Source organism: Aplysia californica, unplaced genomic scaffold (assembly GCF_000002075.1).
Source record: "Aplysia californica isolate F4 #8 unplaced genomic scaffold, AplCal3.0 scaffold00072, whole genome shotgun sequence".
NCBI classification, from domain to species: domain Eukaryota; kingdom Metazoa; phylum Mollusca; class Gastropoda; order Aplysiida; family Aplysiidae; genus Aplysia; species Aplysia californica.
The window spans coordinates 402584-416241 of record NW_004797342.1 but is presented as its reverse complement, the minus strand read 5'-3'; the positions used below and the strand labels follow the sequence as shown (position 1 = coordinate 416241).

Below are 13658 nucleotides of genomic sequence, written 5' to 3'. Positions count from 1 at the left end.
CGATAATAAGTTGCGCTACGAATCTTTGACCGCACTATAGTTAGGTTTTCGTCACAACCAACAGTGGTTCGCCACCCTCTTACTCCCCCCTCCCACCACCACCTTTTTTTTAACAATGATACTTAACAGCCAACTAATTGCTTCATCAACACCGCTGGGCAAAACAAAAGTAAAGTAATAATAACAACGAAAAGAGCCTAAAACATGTTGGCGTCTGACTTGATAATTATATGGAGCAGCCTGACTCGACTGACATGCTGAAGGAAAGATCTCAGTTTGATCGGCAGGAGATAGACAATAAACACCATCATAATGTCAATGTATTCCGCCCGTCAAACGCTCGTGACACGACAACGACCCCGGAAGTAAGAAAGATGCATCCTGACCCGCTTGCCAAAATATTATTTTGACTGGGGCACAGCCAACGGGCGCCTCTTGTCTCGCGTGTTGCTGCACATCGGTCATCAACATGCCACAGCATTGGCCGACGTCGACTCAGTTGTTTCCAGTTGATTGTGTCACATACATAATGTACTCATGGCACTGGATTTAAAGGGTAGGCACTGGCCTTATTGTGCCAAGGGTCAAGACTTCGAAGCAGGAAGTTTGAGTTATATTCAAGGCCGATGAGGGAGACTGAAAGTACGTATATTTGAAAAATAAAATATATAGTGTTTAAAGAGAACTTCAGTTCAGTTTTGACAGCAGTAAAATCAGTTCCAGACTAAACTTCAACTTGTCAATTCTTTTAATTCTAAAGCAGAATCTTCCCCAACTGTTACCTAAAGGCGGTGCTGTCTGTTTTACTTGCATTTTTATCAGAAGCCCCTTTCTCTTTTTGAAGCATTTGAAATTATTGAGATGTTTCACTCAAACCGACAGCGACACGAGCAACAGGTGTATCAAAATGTAGCAAAAGGTCGGAAATGACGGCTGATTAATTAAGATGAAAAATATTCTTGTTTGTGATACTGAAGAGAGATATTCACAGAGGAGACATTTACGAAGACAAAAAGGGCTGTGATTAATATGCAGTATATCACATCCAAAAGCTAGTACAACTAACTCGTGACTTTTAACCTTTAAAAAAAATGTTGTCAAAGCACGCACATAAACTTGCTTTTTTCCGCTATTGAATAAAGCAATTACAAACCATAATCCGTATTCTAATCGATGATAACACCAGCTTCTAGTCTGTTTGAATACGGGCAGCATTACAATAAGGAAAGTAACTCAGCTACTACCGTAAGTTATTGCCAATGTCTCGCAATACCGCTCTGATCTTGAATAGCGTATAGTTTAATTAGCTACTCGCTTCCTCAGAATTTCAATGTTCTATATGATATGTTTGGCCGTTTTGGATTTCTAAGAACAAGAGGTCAGAAACTAAATGTTTTATCTGCTCTATCAAAATCCTAAGATTATTTGGGGTCGGTATCAAGATATTCAAAGAATTGCATTCGAAAAGATTGACGAGTTATGAAACTCGAAATTTCCGACATCAAATTTATCAAGTAGGCAGTTAATAGATAGAACTTTGTAACTCTAGAGTAGCTTACTGTTATACAATCATAGCATGAGATATAAAAGAAGCTTTTTCAATTCTTTGGTCTTAGTGAAACATACAGCAGGGGTACCCCTGAAGATGTACACAGCATATCAACAGTAGTCACACATTTAAATGGGAATTTTCGATCCATAGATTGAAAGACATGGAGCAAAAATTGAACTCAAGTCTCCGTAGAGAGAACATGATCAAGGTGTTCTGAGCTCGCTTTACTTACGACTTACGCCACTCATCTATGATGGGCATGGAATCATGGCCGCACGTTTTGCGGTGCAAAGTGGTAGGTAAAATAATTGTGAGCTATTACTGGCGTCTACGCTGGGACTTTTAGGCTCCTTGCCGTCGCACACAGAAGATGTGAGTTCGATTCCCGTTCGGGGAGAGATTTTTTTTTTTAGATCGAGAATCTCTGTTTGTCTAGTGAGACGTTGTATCCCTCTCAGGGCCTGTTCGTCCTGACAACGAAGATTTGAATTTTGTTGATTTGCAATCATATTTGTTATCAGAAAGCTGCATTACTTAGGGAGACACTAAGGAGTAGCAAAAGGGACCACGAGCCACCTCACGACGACTAGCTAAGAAATACGCCTTAAACATATTATGCTGAGACGAGAAATGAAGTACCAGCACGTATTTATTCCATGTAATACAGCACTCTATCATCTTCTTATAGCAAACAGTTTCTCTGAGTGCCTGCAACGTTCAAAGAAATTTTTTCTCGACCGATTCATCACCTTGCGATGGATACATTTCCGATGTGTGAAGACTTTCTTTTTCTTAAAAAAAAAAAGCTTTTAAAAAAGCAACAAAACATAGGCACTGCGAATTGTCCTTCAAGAGAGGTTACGCTTTCGTGATAAAGCAGACTTAGATGAGCGACTGAGCCCCCAAAAGTGCAAACGCTCACTTGTCGGATACAATCGGTATGATCGCCCGCGGGAGGTCCTTAAATCAGTTTGGTCACACCCCCCCCCCCCCCCCCCACCCCTTACTTAAATCCCACCTCGATTACTTTTTTGGGTCCCAAAAGGGGGGGGGGGGGGGGCATTTCTCGTTTAAGCACAGTAGAATTGTAAATGGGCTGATTCATCATGTCACGCTCATAATTGTGCCTGATCTGCAACAGGGAACTGCTGCTTTTTCTTTCCTAATCCTTTCTATTTTCTTTTTCCTCTACTTCTTTTGTACGTTTGTCACTCTTACGACCCGCTATTTCCAGGGTGCCTTGATAGTCAATGCAGACCTTGTGCTGTTGAAGCTTGAGAGGTAAGCAGAGTAAATCTGATTCCTGTAAGGACTTCTCTGTTGACACCCACCCCTTGGCACTCATATGACCTAATGTAGTAGCGAGCGCCGTAAAACCCTCTACTATAAAAATGACAATGATAATTGTATCATCATCATCATAATAATAATAATGATTATTATAATAATAACAATACTAATAATAACAATCTAAAAATAATAATAATGAGAAAAAGAAAAAGAAGAAGAAGAAGAAGAAGAAGAAGAAGAAGAAGAAGAAGAAGAAGAAGAAGAGGAAGAGGAAGAAAAAGATGAGGAAGAGGAAGAGGAAGAGGAAGAGGAAGAGGAAGAAGAAGAAGAAAAAGAAGAAGAAGAAGAAGAAGAAGAAGAAGAAGAAGAAGAAGAAGAAGAAGAAAAAGAAGAAGAAGAAGAAGACTTACTTTTACTTTTTCATCATCTGTTGCCGTTAAGCGTTGAGGGGAGATGCACTTTTCTTTGGTAGGCCAGCCCTGCAGCCCTTTCAATTTGGATATTATAATATCTATGGGTTTCCTTGACTCCTCCAATCCACCTTTTGCGTCACCTTCCTCTTGCCTTATAACCTGGGTGCGTGGTGTTGTAGGCTCTCGATGTTGTTTGGCGAGGTCAAATTCGCTACATGTGGCGAAACCATTCAATTCTCTGTTTTTCTATGAAATGCAGGCAGGCAGGACTCAGTGCCAATAGCTGTTCATACTTCTTCATTGCTCTGCCTGTCTTGTCTTGTAATGCAAGGATATTTCATCTCGCATGCAGTGATTTTGATTTCATGGGTTTTACTTGATGTTCAGGTCTGGCACTGGTAGATAATGTAGGTATAAATATTGAGGTTATAAGTTGTCTTTTTGTGCCCATGGAGATGTTTGGATGAGATAGAAGGGGTGCAAGCTGGTAGGCGACAGCGTTCGCTTTTTTGGGTTCGCGTTTCTATTTCTCTGTCTATGGACCCGTTTTCATAAAATGTGCTGCCATGATATTTACACTCCTTCACAAGTTTCAGTTGTTTACTATGGACGACATAGATGTCCGAGGGACTATGGTTTCAGCTCATTTTCAGATCTTTGTTTTTGATGTGCTTATTTTCATGTCAAATTTATCGTAGCTGTTGTTCACTTCGGTAATGTGATTCTGGTGGCTTGGTTGGTTTGGACAAATACGAAATTGGTCGTCTGCAAATAGAAGGTTATTTAGGCTTTCCGAGCTTTGGTTTGCGTCTGCCGTTATTGTGTTCATACAGATTGTTAAAAGGAGGGGAGATAAAGTGTATCCCTGTCGTACTCCAGATCTTACTTTGAACAAGTCTGTGTTGCCTTCCTTTGTTCTTACTGAGCTTCTGTTGTTGGTGTATAGAGCTTTGACATTGCCTAACAGTTGTCCTCTAACGCCATACTTTTTAAGTGTCTTTCAGAGTTTTGCATGGTTTACTCTGTCAAAAGCTTTCCCCTGGTCTGTGAAGAAGATGTTGAACTCTTTGCTGAGATCGATGGGGTTTTTTTTTTCGCATAGCTGTCGCAATAGCGAACACAGCATCCGTGTATCCTCGTCCCTTTCTGAATTCGAACAGAGCTTCGCTCAGACTTCTCTCTACAATTGATCTTATCTGCTGTTCTATTATTTTCGCGTATTTTTTGCCTCTGTGCGTTGTGCAGTCGCGTTTGCTTCCTTATTTCCATAATGGGATCACTATTGCTTTTTGCCAGTCTTCTGGGCATTCCCTTAGCTCGGAGGCTCTATTAAAAATTCGCCTCAGACACTGTGATAGTGCACCGATGTTTCCACAAGCTCGTATGGTTTCCGCTGTGATGTCATAATAACAATAAAAAACAACAACAATAATAATAATGATAATAATAATGATAATAATGATAATAATAATAATAATAATAATAATAATAATAATAATAATAATAATAATAATTGTAATAATAATAATAATTGTAATAATAACAATAATAATAATAACATTACTATTAATAACAACAATAATAATAATAACAATAATAGTAATAATAATAATAATAATAATAATAATAATAATAATAATAATAATAATAATAATAATAATAATAATAATAATAATAAGTTATGTTTATTTTGATCGAGAATCCTGTCCTGCTTAAAAGTAGGCTTTCTTGTTTTACCATTTGTTTTTTGTCCACCAGACTCGATATCCTTCCTTCCGAAGTGCTCTCATGGTGTGGCGGGCTTTTTCAAGATCTTTTCAAGGTACTCACACCCAGGTGGACACAACATGGAGACGGGACCTGAATTCGAATCGACACGCTCATAGCATAAAATCAGTACATTGAGTTGGAACCAGAAGAAAATCTCTCTCTAAATATCTATCTCATTAATTTAAAACCAGAAATGACTGAAGCTGACATCTGAAAGGATTTTAGGGATGGATCTCTCTCTCTCTTAAAGTACTGGGCTAATCGTTCCATATCTTGGAGCCATGGTATTCAAATGCCTTCTCATCCATTGGTTATAGTTTTATAGATGGTAAAAGAGATTTCTTTTTGTCAGTTGGTGATCTGAAACTGCGAGTGGAATATACGAGTCTAGTGTTAGTTTCAAGAGATCTGATGATGGCGCATTATCATCTAAGTATTTGTGACACAGATAACGTCCAGAACTTATGGCAGTCAGAAACAACACAATATTATAGTAGGGGCACATGAAGAAGGCTGCCTGCTGGGGCGATCACAACTCACATACACCACTGAAGTCGAAATGAAACTGCATTAACTCCCCCCCCCCTCCACCCCCGGTCCTGAAAAAATATCTTGAAAAAGCTCGTAAGTTACACCTAATACACAACTAGACAAATAATTTGCCTTGGTTACACCTCTTCACTTCTGTGTGGTCCATTACAATTTTTTTGTTTGTTTCTAGAGGCTTTTTTTCTTTTCGGTCTTCTTTTATTCTTAAGATTTATAACTTGTGCAGTTTCTTATTCTTCATAATCTTCATAAGGGGAAATATGTCAAGGTATCGCTTGAATCTCTCTTGAGTGAAGGTTTTGTCTTCTTTGCTTTGAACAAATGTGAACTGAAAGGGTTTAAGCAGATCTTTTATGGCGAAGTCATACTGCATCGCTTTAATTCAAACTGACCCCCATCCTTGGATTCAACACAATCCAACCTGTGTTAACTGCTAATAAGGTACATCGGCCACATGTCAGCACCAAGCCAACATGCTGGTCAGTATGTATGTTTGCGAGCGTGTAATTCTGGTTTCTGTGACAGGCAATGACAGCTGTCTCGTCAATCGCTAATTCGATCTCTACATAAAATAGTCTTTTTAGCCCCCCCCCCCCTCTCCCTCCATAGTATCACCCTTTTCTAACCTTTCCTTTGACACCACGGCCATTTTCCCCCTTCCCTTAAGCTCGGATTCTTTATTTTTCCCTTTAATTGAAACCTCATTTCCCCTCCCCCCTTCCATCGTCCTTTCATTCGCCCGCTCTCCCCCTTCCCAGACCTCCGCTAGAGCCGGGCTGCTCTGCCTCTCGATGCACGGCGAGACTGCGCGGGCTGGCGTGCTGGTAGGATGGCTTTGCGACGAGTCTCTTGGAGTCTAGTGTTAGTTTATTAATTTCAGACTAAGCAGGCCATTAGCGGTCGCAGTGACGAAGGCGAGAATGATATCACCGCGTCTCGCGACTTACACCAGCGGACTTCATTCTCCCAGGCCCACGTGAATTTCTAAGGTTATTGCCATGGCCCATGTAGAGTAGGTATGATTGTTTAAGTTCTAGAAAGTCGTGAAAAAAATAAAGAATACTTTTTTTTTAAATTACAGAAACAGAACTTTACGAGGAAAGTAGTGGTACCAAGGTATGTAAGGCAAGCGTGTGTGATAACGATAGTTGATTTTATTAGTGGATGAGTTGTGAGAGACGGATTCAAGGACGCGCTGAGCCGTTTTCAGTTGAACGTCCTCTAATCCATTTGTTTATCTCCCTGTAGCAGATTTGTCACGAACGTGTCGCGTTTTGGAGTTGCAAAGCGCCAGATATAGCAACAAAAAAACGCACTTGTCGCCGAGACACATCTACCGACTTGCGGAGCCTTGTCGTTAGGTTGTCACAGACCGTCCGGGGAAAAAGTCCAGGGCTTGTGATTGGCATTGCAAAGTAAACACCTAGGACTATGACGACGATACTCACCTCTACTCTTTCCCTACTCCCGGTCATTCTCTTGACCGTTGTCTGCGCAGCTCACTCCATGCACTCAAAGGCCAGAGGGCACGTGCGAGTCGCTGATGAGCTTAGCAACAATGCCAAACACAGCGCTGAGGGCACACGGACTTCTTCCTTCCATCAGAGGACAGCCCACGAACACCCGAGGCGGCACCCTCGAGTTAAAGAGGAGATCAAAGAGAAATACTACCGTTACGAGCCGTCCACAGAAAGAGACAGCAATAGCAATAACAAAATGACCAGTTCGGTTGGTTTAGAACTAGACGGGGGCGACCTTTTATATGCAACCCGTCCCACAATGAAAAGCTTCCAAAAACACAAAGTTCATAAACAGTCATACTCAGAGAACTTGAGCCACAACTTTGGTTCCAAAAGCAAAAACCACGATATTGAAGAGAGCCCTGTGGAGACCAATGTGACAGAATCAGTGTCTGAACCTGCAGACTCTGCCAATTCCACGGAGCCCCTCCCTGACCCCGAAAATAGCCTTTTGTCTCAACTGGAGCAGGATGATAAAAAATACACCAGTGGCAACGAGTCCCTGGGGAACCATTCCAAAGCTAACATGACTAAAAGTATAAGTAAGGCCTCACAGTGTCCGAGCTGTGAGATAAGAAATGGCGACAAGAACTACCGCATCGAGAGTCTCAAACAACAGATTCTCAGCACGCTGCAATTTAAAAAATTGCCAAACACCACCGGAATATCTATGCCCAAAGTGCCTGCGCTGGAGCACCTATATGGCATGGACGCCGACATGGTCAGTGACGCCCCCTACCGGAAAAGGACAAACGGGTACGCCGGTCATTATAGGGAGGAAGGAGATGAGGACGACTTTATCGTAAAGACGGAAAGAGTTTTTACAGCCGCCAGAATATGTGAGTATGCTCAGAACTATGATTAGCTATTTTTTAAAATATGCAACCTTCAAGTTTCAATTGTTAAAGATTACGCGAGCGCTTTTTGAGGGTTTTTACTTTTGTTGTCAGTGTTACTGTTAATCTTGTCTATTCTAAGTGAAGTTACCTAAACTATATGAAAAATGAATGGGCGCAGAATAAGGTTATGTACAGGCTGCATACAACCTGATACAGTATTTTAAGTCTAAAAGTCTGAACGTATTATATACTTGATCCTAATATCTAAAAAGAAAGCATACCCTTTCCCTTCAATCGTAAGGAGAAAACATTGACATCCTTATGCAAGCCATCTTTATTCCGTTTAGTGTCTCACCAAAAGTGATATTATAAAAAGCAATATAACACCGTGTAAGAATACATGACTTTGCAGGGGAAAGTAAACGTAAAAGGTAATCATTCAACGTGAAGAAAATAAAATGCATGGTAATATAAAAAATAATAGTAAAGTTTGATGATTTATAATCTAATAAGCAGGGGTAAAATATCAAACTTGTTCAATAGTTTTAATATTTTGGATTTGTTATCATACTTACATTGATGTCAAATGTTCCCCAGAAATAAATTGCTTTGGCTAAAGATAGCTTTGATAAAATTATCCCAAAACCTGAAAAATATGAACATCTAAATGACTACACTACCAAAATAAAAGTTCTCTAAGGCTAAGTGTGGTCAGCCGTTTCATGCACTTGTGAATGCTGGACAATCACTAGAGACAGTGAACATAAAATAGAAGTAACAGAAATGTACTATCTTAGGAGAATGCAGGGAATTTCTTGGTGAGAAAAGAAATGGGATGAGACTGTACGTTGAGAAGCACGTGTGGGCCGCTTGCTGCAAAAAAAACAAAAAAACAATTAAGAAATTACAAATGCATTTTTAGACACTTGAATAGACCGGAAGACCTTGACATCTAGGTCTTACTGGCAAAATTGAAGGCGAACGATGCAGGGGTAGACTTATTTGGAGGGCCAAAACAGATGGGTTACTGGGAAAGATCAGGAAGGTGTAGCTTTTTTTAGAGCACCCGGGCATATGCATGAATGGAGAGCCGTGATCTGTGATGTCTGTCACAGTTCTGGCACTTTATGACAATAGTGATGACGAAATTATAGCTGTCACACTGTCTACTACAGATGTATTACGTCACTAATTGATGTCCGTCTATAGGCTACCTGTCGTGTTTCGCTTCTAGTGGGAGTAACTAGCCTTCCACTGTATCACCATCCGGTATTCAACTTATCCATCTCGCGTATCCTCTGAATTTTAATGAAAGGATGCCGTGATTTTGTTTGTATTTTTGTTGTTGTTGTTCTTGTTTTTTCCTCCAACGCCCTGTTCAGTGCGTTAAGTGTGTTAAAGGCGTCTGCTTCAATCTAACATCCATTTCCGATAGACAAATAAGACGGAGAGTTATGAGAACTGCAGAACTACCCAGGGTCAAGAGTGCCCTATTTAGTGTAAGACTATGGTAATTTGCGTTATAGCCTGGCATGATAGAAACTGAATTATCACTGTACTCTTAATGTTTTGATAAGGAAATAAGGGCTTCAACGTCTAAAGGGTCTACGTTGTCTCAGGTACGGCGTCAGATGCCCAGAAAACCTATTCGAGCTTACAAGGCCGTACTGTATTGATCATTTCTAAATCCTCATGGGCACTGTGAGGAACCTTAAAAGTTTGAAGACTTTTTATGGACAGGGGAGGGAGGATGGGAGAAGGAATGGCTCTCTCTTTCTTTCCTTAAGACAGAGTAACCTCTTGGTTCATTTCCTGAAAGGGAAACAACATTGCATATTTTTTATTCCCGGTGAGGGGGGGGGGGGGGGTCGTGTTTGTTGCTCTTTTTTTCCATTTTCGAGTCATCGCTGAGGACCCTTTGTCTTCCATCTCACTCTGTCCACCGTGTCTGCCATTGACTCACACACCAACTTCACGTAATCTCTTTTGCGTTCCTGTACTTCTAAATGATGGTTCCAACAAGAGACATCGGGGTTTTTTCTCGTCTGCCCCGCTTCCCGTTTGTGTGCACACCCCAACCGTAATAATCGTGCGCTCTCTCTCTCTTCCTCTCTCTCTCTCTCTCTCTCTCTCTCTCCCTCTCTCTCTCAATATTATACTCTAACTCCCAAAGAAGCAATTTGAAGTAGCGTGAGCCTCTATATGACATGGCTATAAATAAATAAGTGGGAAAGCTTTTAGAACAGGCCATGGCAGCGAAACGTGTAAGAAAAATGTCACCCTTTTTTAAAACTACACACTCGACTTTCATCGTTATCATAGTTTCTTCTCATTTTGTTTCCAAATTGTCCCCACTTTCGAGTACCTTAAATATTATACTTTAAAAAATATTCCGTTTTATAGTATCATGTTTTCTTTGCAATATCGAATGGAGATACACACAGGGATAGTAATAGTCGGAAATTGTTTTTTCAAACTTTCTTCCCAGTCAGGGTTTTTTTCTGTCGGCATCCATCAAGAAAAACATTGGTCTTTTCTCAGAACTTCTCACCTGGGAAATATTTTTCTTGGTTTTAAAAATACCATACTGTATTTCCGCCAAACAATACAAGACTTACGTTATTTCAACCGTCAGACACGCAACCTATCTTTCGGTTAAATACTAGACATGAACATCAGCAATACTTTAACTGTTTTATTTCATTCAGTATAGCCTGGGCCAACCTGTTTCTTCCCCTTTGTCCTTCAGTTCTACTTGTAAGGCACTGCAGAACGTTAAAGCAGGCTGAATTTACTGAATTTGTTATGATCACCAATGAGGGAATCTTTGACTTTGAGTAAACGCGTTACGTCAGAAATGCGGATTTTTTCCCCTTGCTATTTTGGTAAGTAGGAGCCTGTGTAATAAATAATTTTCAAAATTTGAAGGAAATGTACTATTCAAGAAGTGCTCGGCGAATATATGAGTTTCGGTCATCTTGGCACTGAATGCAACACAGCGGTCGGCAAGTGTCAGTGCGACACAGCGGTTCATTTGTTTGCCTGTGTGGTGGGGAGATGGCTGAACCAGCCCTGATGCTTACTGTCAGCACATATCACTGGCAGGGAAAGAAAAATTAAACTATTCCTTGCGCACTTCTACTTTTTCAGCCGAAGCCTTCCGGTCATTGGACACAATGAACAATGCTATGAAGTTATGTATATCGAATACATTCACACTTTGGTTAGATTGAAATGGTGCACTCCAATACGAACCGGAATTATGTAAAGTAAATACATAAGACAAATAGACCCTCATTACACCTAGTAAGGTAGTAGGTGCAGCGAATTCTGAGGTGAGAGACCAGCTATGCATGTATTTTTCTTTGGTGTGTGATCTCTGTCGGCCTTTCTTCCTTCTATTCTCTTCACCGCGGTCGGAGTGCACCAGATGTTTGATTTGACATAATGATTTGTCTGGTAGGGAAATAAACCGTACAGGTCAAAGCAGACTTTGTGATGTTGAGGCTAGAGAGGGGAGCAGAGTAAGCCTGATTCCCCGTTTTGGACTTCTCTGTTGACATCCATCTTTGGCGCTCTTAATATGACCTTATGCAGTTGCGAGCACCGTAAAACCGTTCTAAAACTAAAACTAAACTGTACAGGAAAGGTGGAAAATCGGTGTGGGCTCAAAACGTTCATCCTTTGTGAAACTTCCCCTTCTAGTCCTGTGTCTTCCATGGAGAATGCTCTCAACCTTTCAAATGGTCTGTTCTATATGTAGTTCGGCGTTTCTGAAATGGTAACACCAACGGTAGTATTTTTATTGGCAAAATAACAACAAAAATAATAATAAAGATAAATAATAGTAAATAATAATAATAATAATAATAATAAAAAAATAATAATAATAATAACAATAACAATAATAATAATTATGATAATAATAATAATGATGATAATAAAATAATAGTGAAAATAATAATAATAATAATAATAATAATAATAATAATAATAATAATAATAATAATAATAATATAAAAATAAAAATAACAATTGTAAAGAAAATATTATGATACTCATTTTACTCTAACAATTGTTTGTTATATCTTCCTTATAGTTCTTACAAAAATGATATTTATGATGATGACGGTTAGCAATAACACTAAGAATTAAAATAATAGTAATGCTAATTATGACAGCAGTGATGCTAATAGCATCATAATGATGATAATAATAGTGATAATAATAATAATAATAATAATAATAATTATTATTATTATTATTATTATTATTTTTATTATTATTATTATTATTATTATTATAATAGCAATCTGAATTAATGCTATTAACAGTAATGGTCACAACAGCCATGGTATAAACAACATAATAAGTAATAACGATTAAGATAAGAACAACAGCAACAATAATAAGATTAGAAAAGGTACAGTTGTTGTAATTCTGGGATGATAATAATGGTAATGATAGTAGTAGTAATAGTAGTAGTAGTAGTCGTAGTAATAGTAGTAGTAGTAGTAGTAGTAGTAGTAGTAGTAGTAGTAGTAGTAGTAGTAATATGTATGTTATTATTGTTACTCTTATTCATTTTTAACACTTTTTTGCTAGGCCGAAGTCCACCTTCTCAATAGTCTAAATTGTATCGGCGTGGACAGATATTAAATCAACGTATAACAAAAATTATAAATTTGTCCGGGTTTTTTTTTTATTGTTTGTTTTTTAAGCTTAAGGGCGTGTTTGAACTTTTGCTTTGAGACAGACTGTCATTCTTTGATAACATTAATAATAATAATAATAATAATAATAGATAACATTAGCGACACAGTGTCCCATTTAAATGGCAATTACCTTCCACAAAGATTTCGGACTCCCGGCTTCTTTCCAATTTACTTGAACGCTCTACTTTTTTTTAAAAAGGTAATCATTTTGTTAAAAATGTAGATAAACCATTAATTAGAAGTACCTGCGGGGTGAAAAGATTAGATTTAAAAGCACATATTATTATTATATTCTAAGAGTTCAGAAACTGGGTGAACGCCACGAACAAATCAGTTGAAAGATAAAGAATGTCATATTAGAGAAAAAAAGAAGCACATTTTCTTTTTTTTAAAATTAAATTTATAAAAATGCTTATTAACTATAGTACGTGGTTTTGAAATAATGATATTAAGAATAGCAATAAAAATTCAGGTGATGATAAACTGGACTCAGAAATCTAGAGATTATACCTGTGGCAGTTCGTTTGTACAGTGCTTGAAGATCGATATTCCACCCGTTTCAGATTGACGCTCAGTGTTCCACTCCCCTCCTGTCCGCCCCTCTACCCTCCCTCCCCACCCCCATCTCCGGTCAATCCCCTTTTTTCACCCTCAACTGTGTCCTTCCTCGCCACCCACGCAACACATACGGGAAGTTGGGGAGGGGGGGGGGGGCTCTTTCCTTTCTGGGAACATCAACAGGAATCAAATTACATGATGATTTGTTACGTTAGTGATTGATGTTGAAATAGTCATACGCTAGTCCAGATTAGGTTTAAAGTGGTACTGGAGTTAATTAACTTTGCAAGCTCTAATATCATTCTTTCCCAATCCTGCTTCCGAGAAATGGCATTTAATTAATTTTTTTTTACGGAAAACAAAAAGTACATCTTTTTATGAGGCGTAGAATTGATGTTTCATAATAATGTCATTTGCCCATAGTAAAGGGTGCATTCTTTATACTAAACCTG

The 13658-nt window shown here is 38.9% G+C and overlaps 1 protein-coding gene across 1 annotated transcript in view; it reads left to right on the top strand.

The window, feature by feature from the left end:
* Nucleotides 1-6407: 6407 nt before the first annotated feature.
* LOC101846724 (growth/differentiation factor 8) overlaps nt 6408-13658 on the top strand; it is a 56115-nt gene continuing 48864 nt past the window's right edge. The window contains exon 1 of the mRNA XM_035968639.1: nt 6408-7933. Within this exon, the coding sequence (XP_035824532.1) occupies nt 7006-7933 (928 nt within the window). The 5' untranslated portion in view covers nt 6408-7005. The remainder of the gene's footprint in view (nt 7934-13658) is intronic.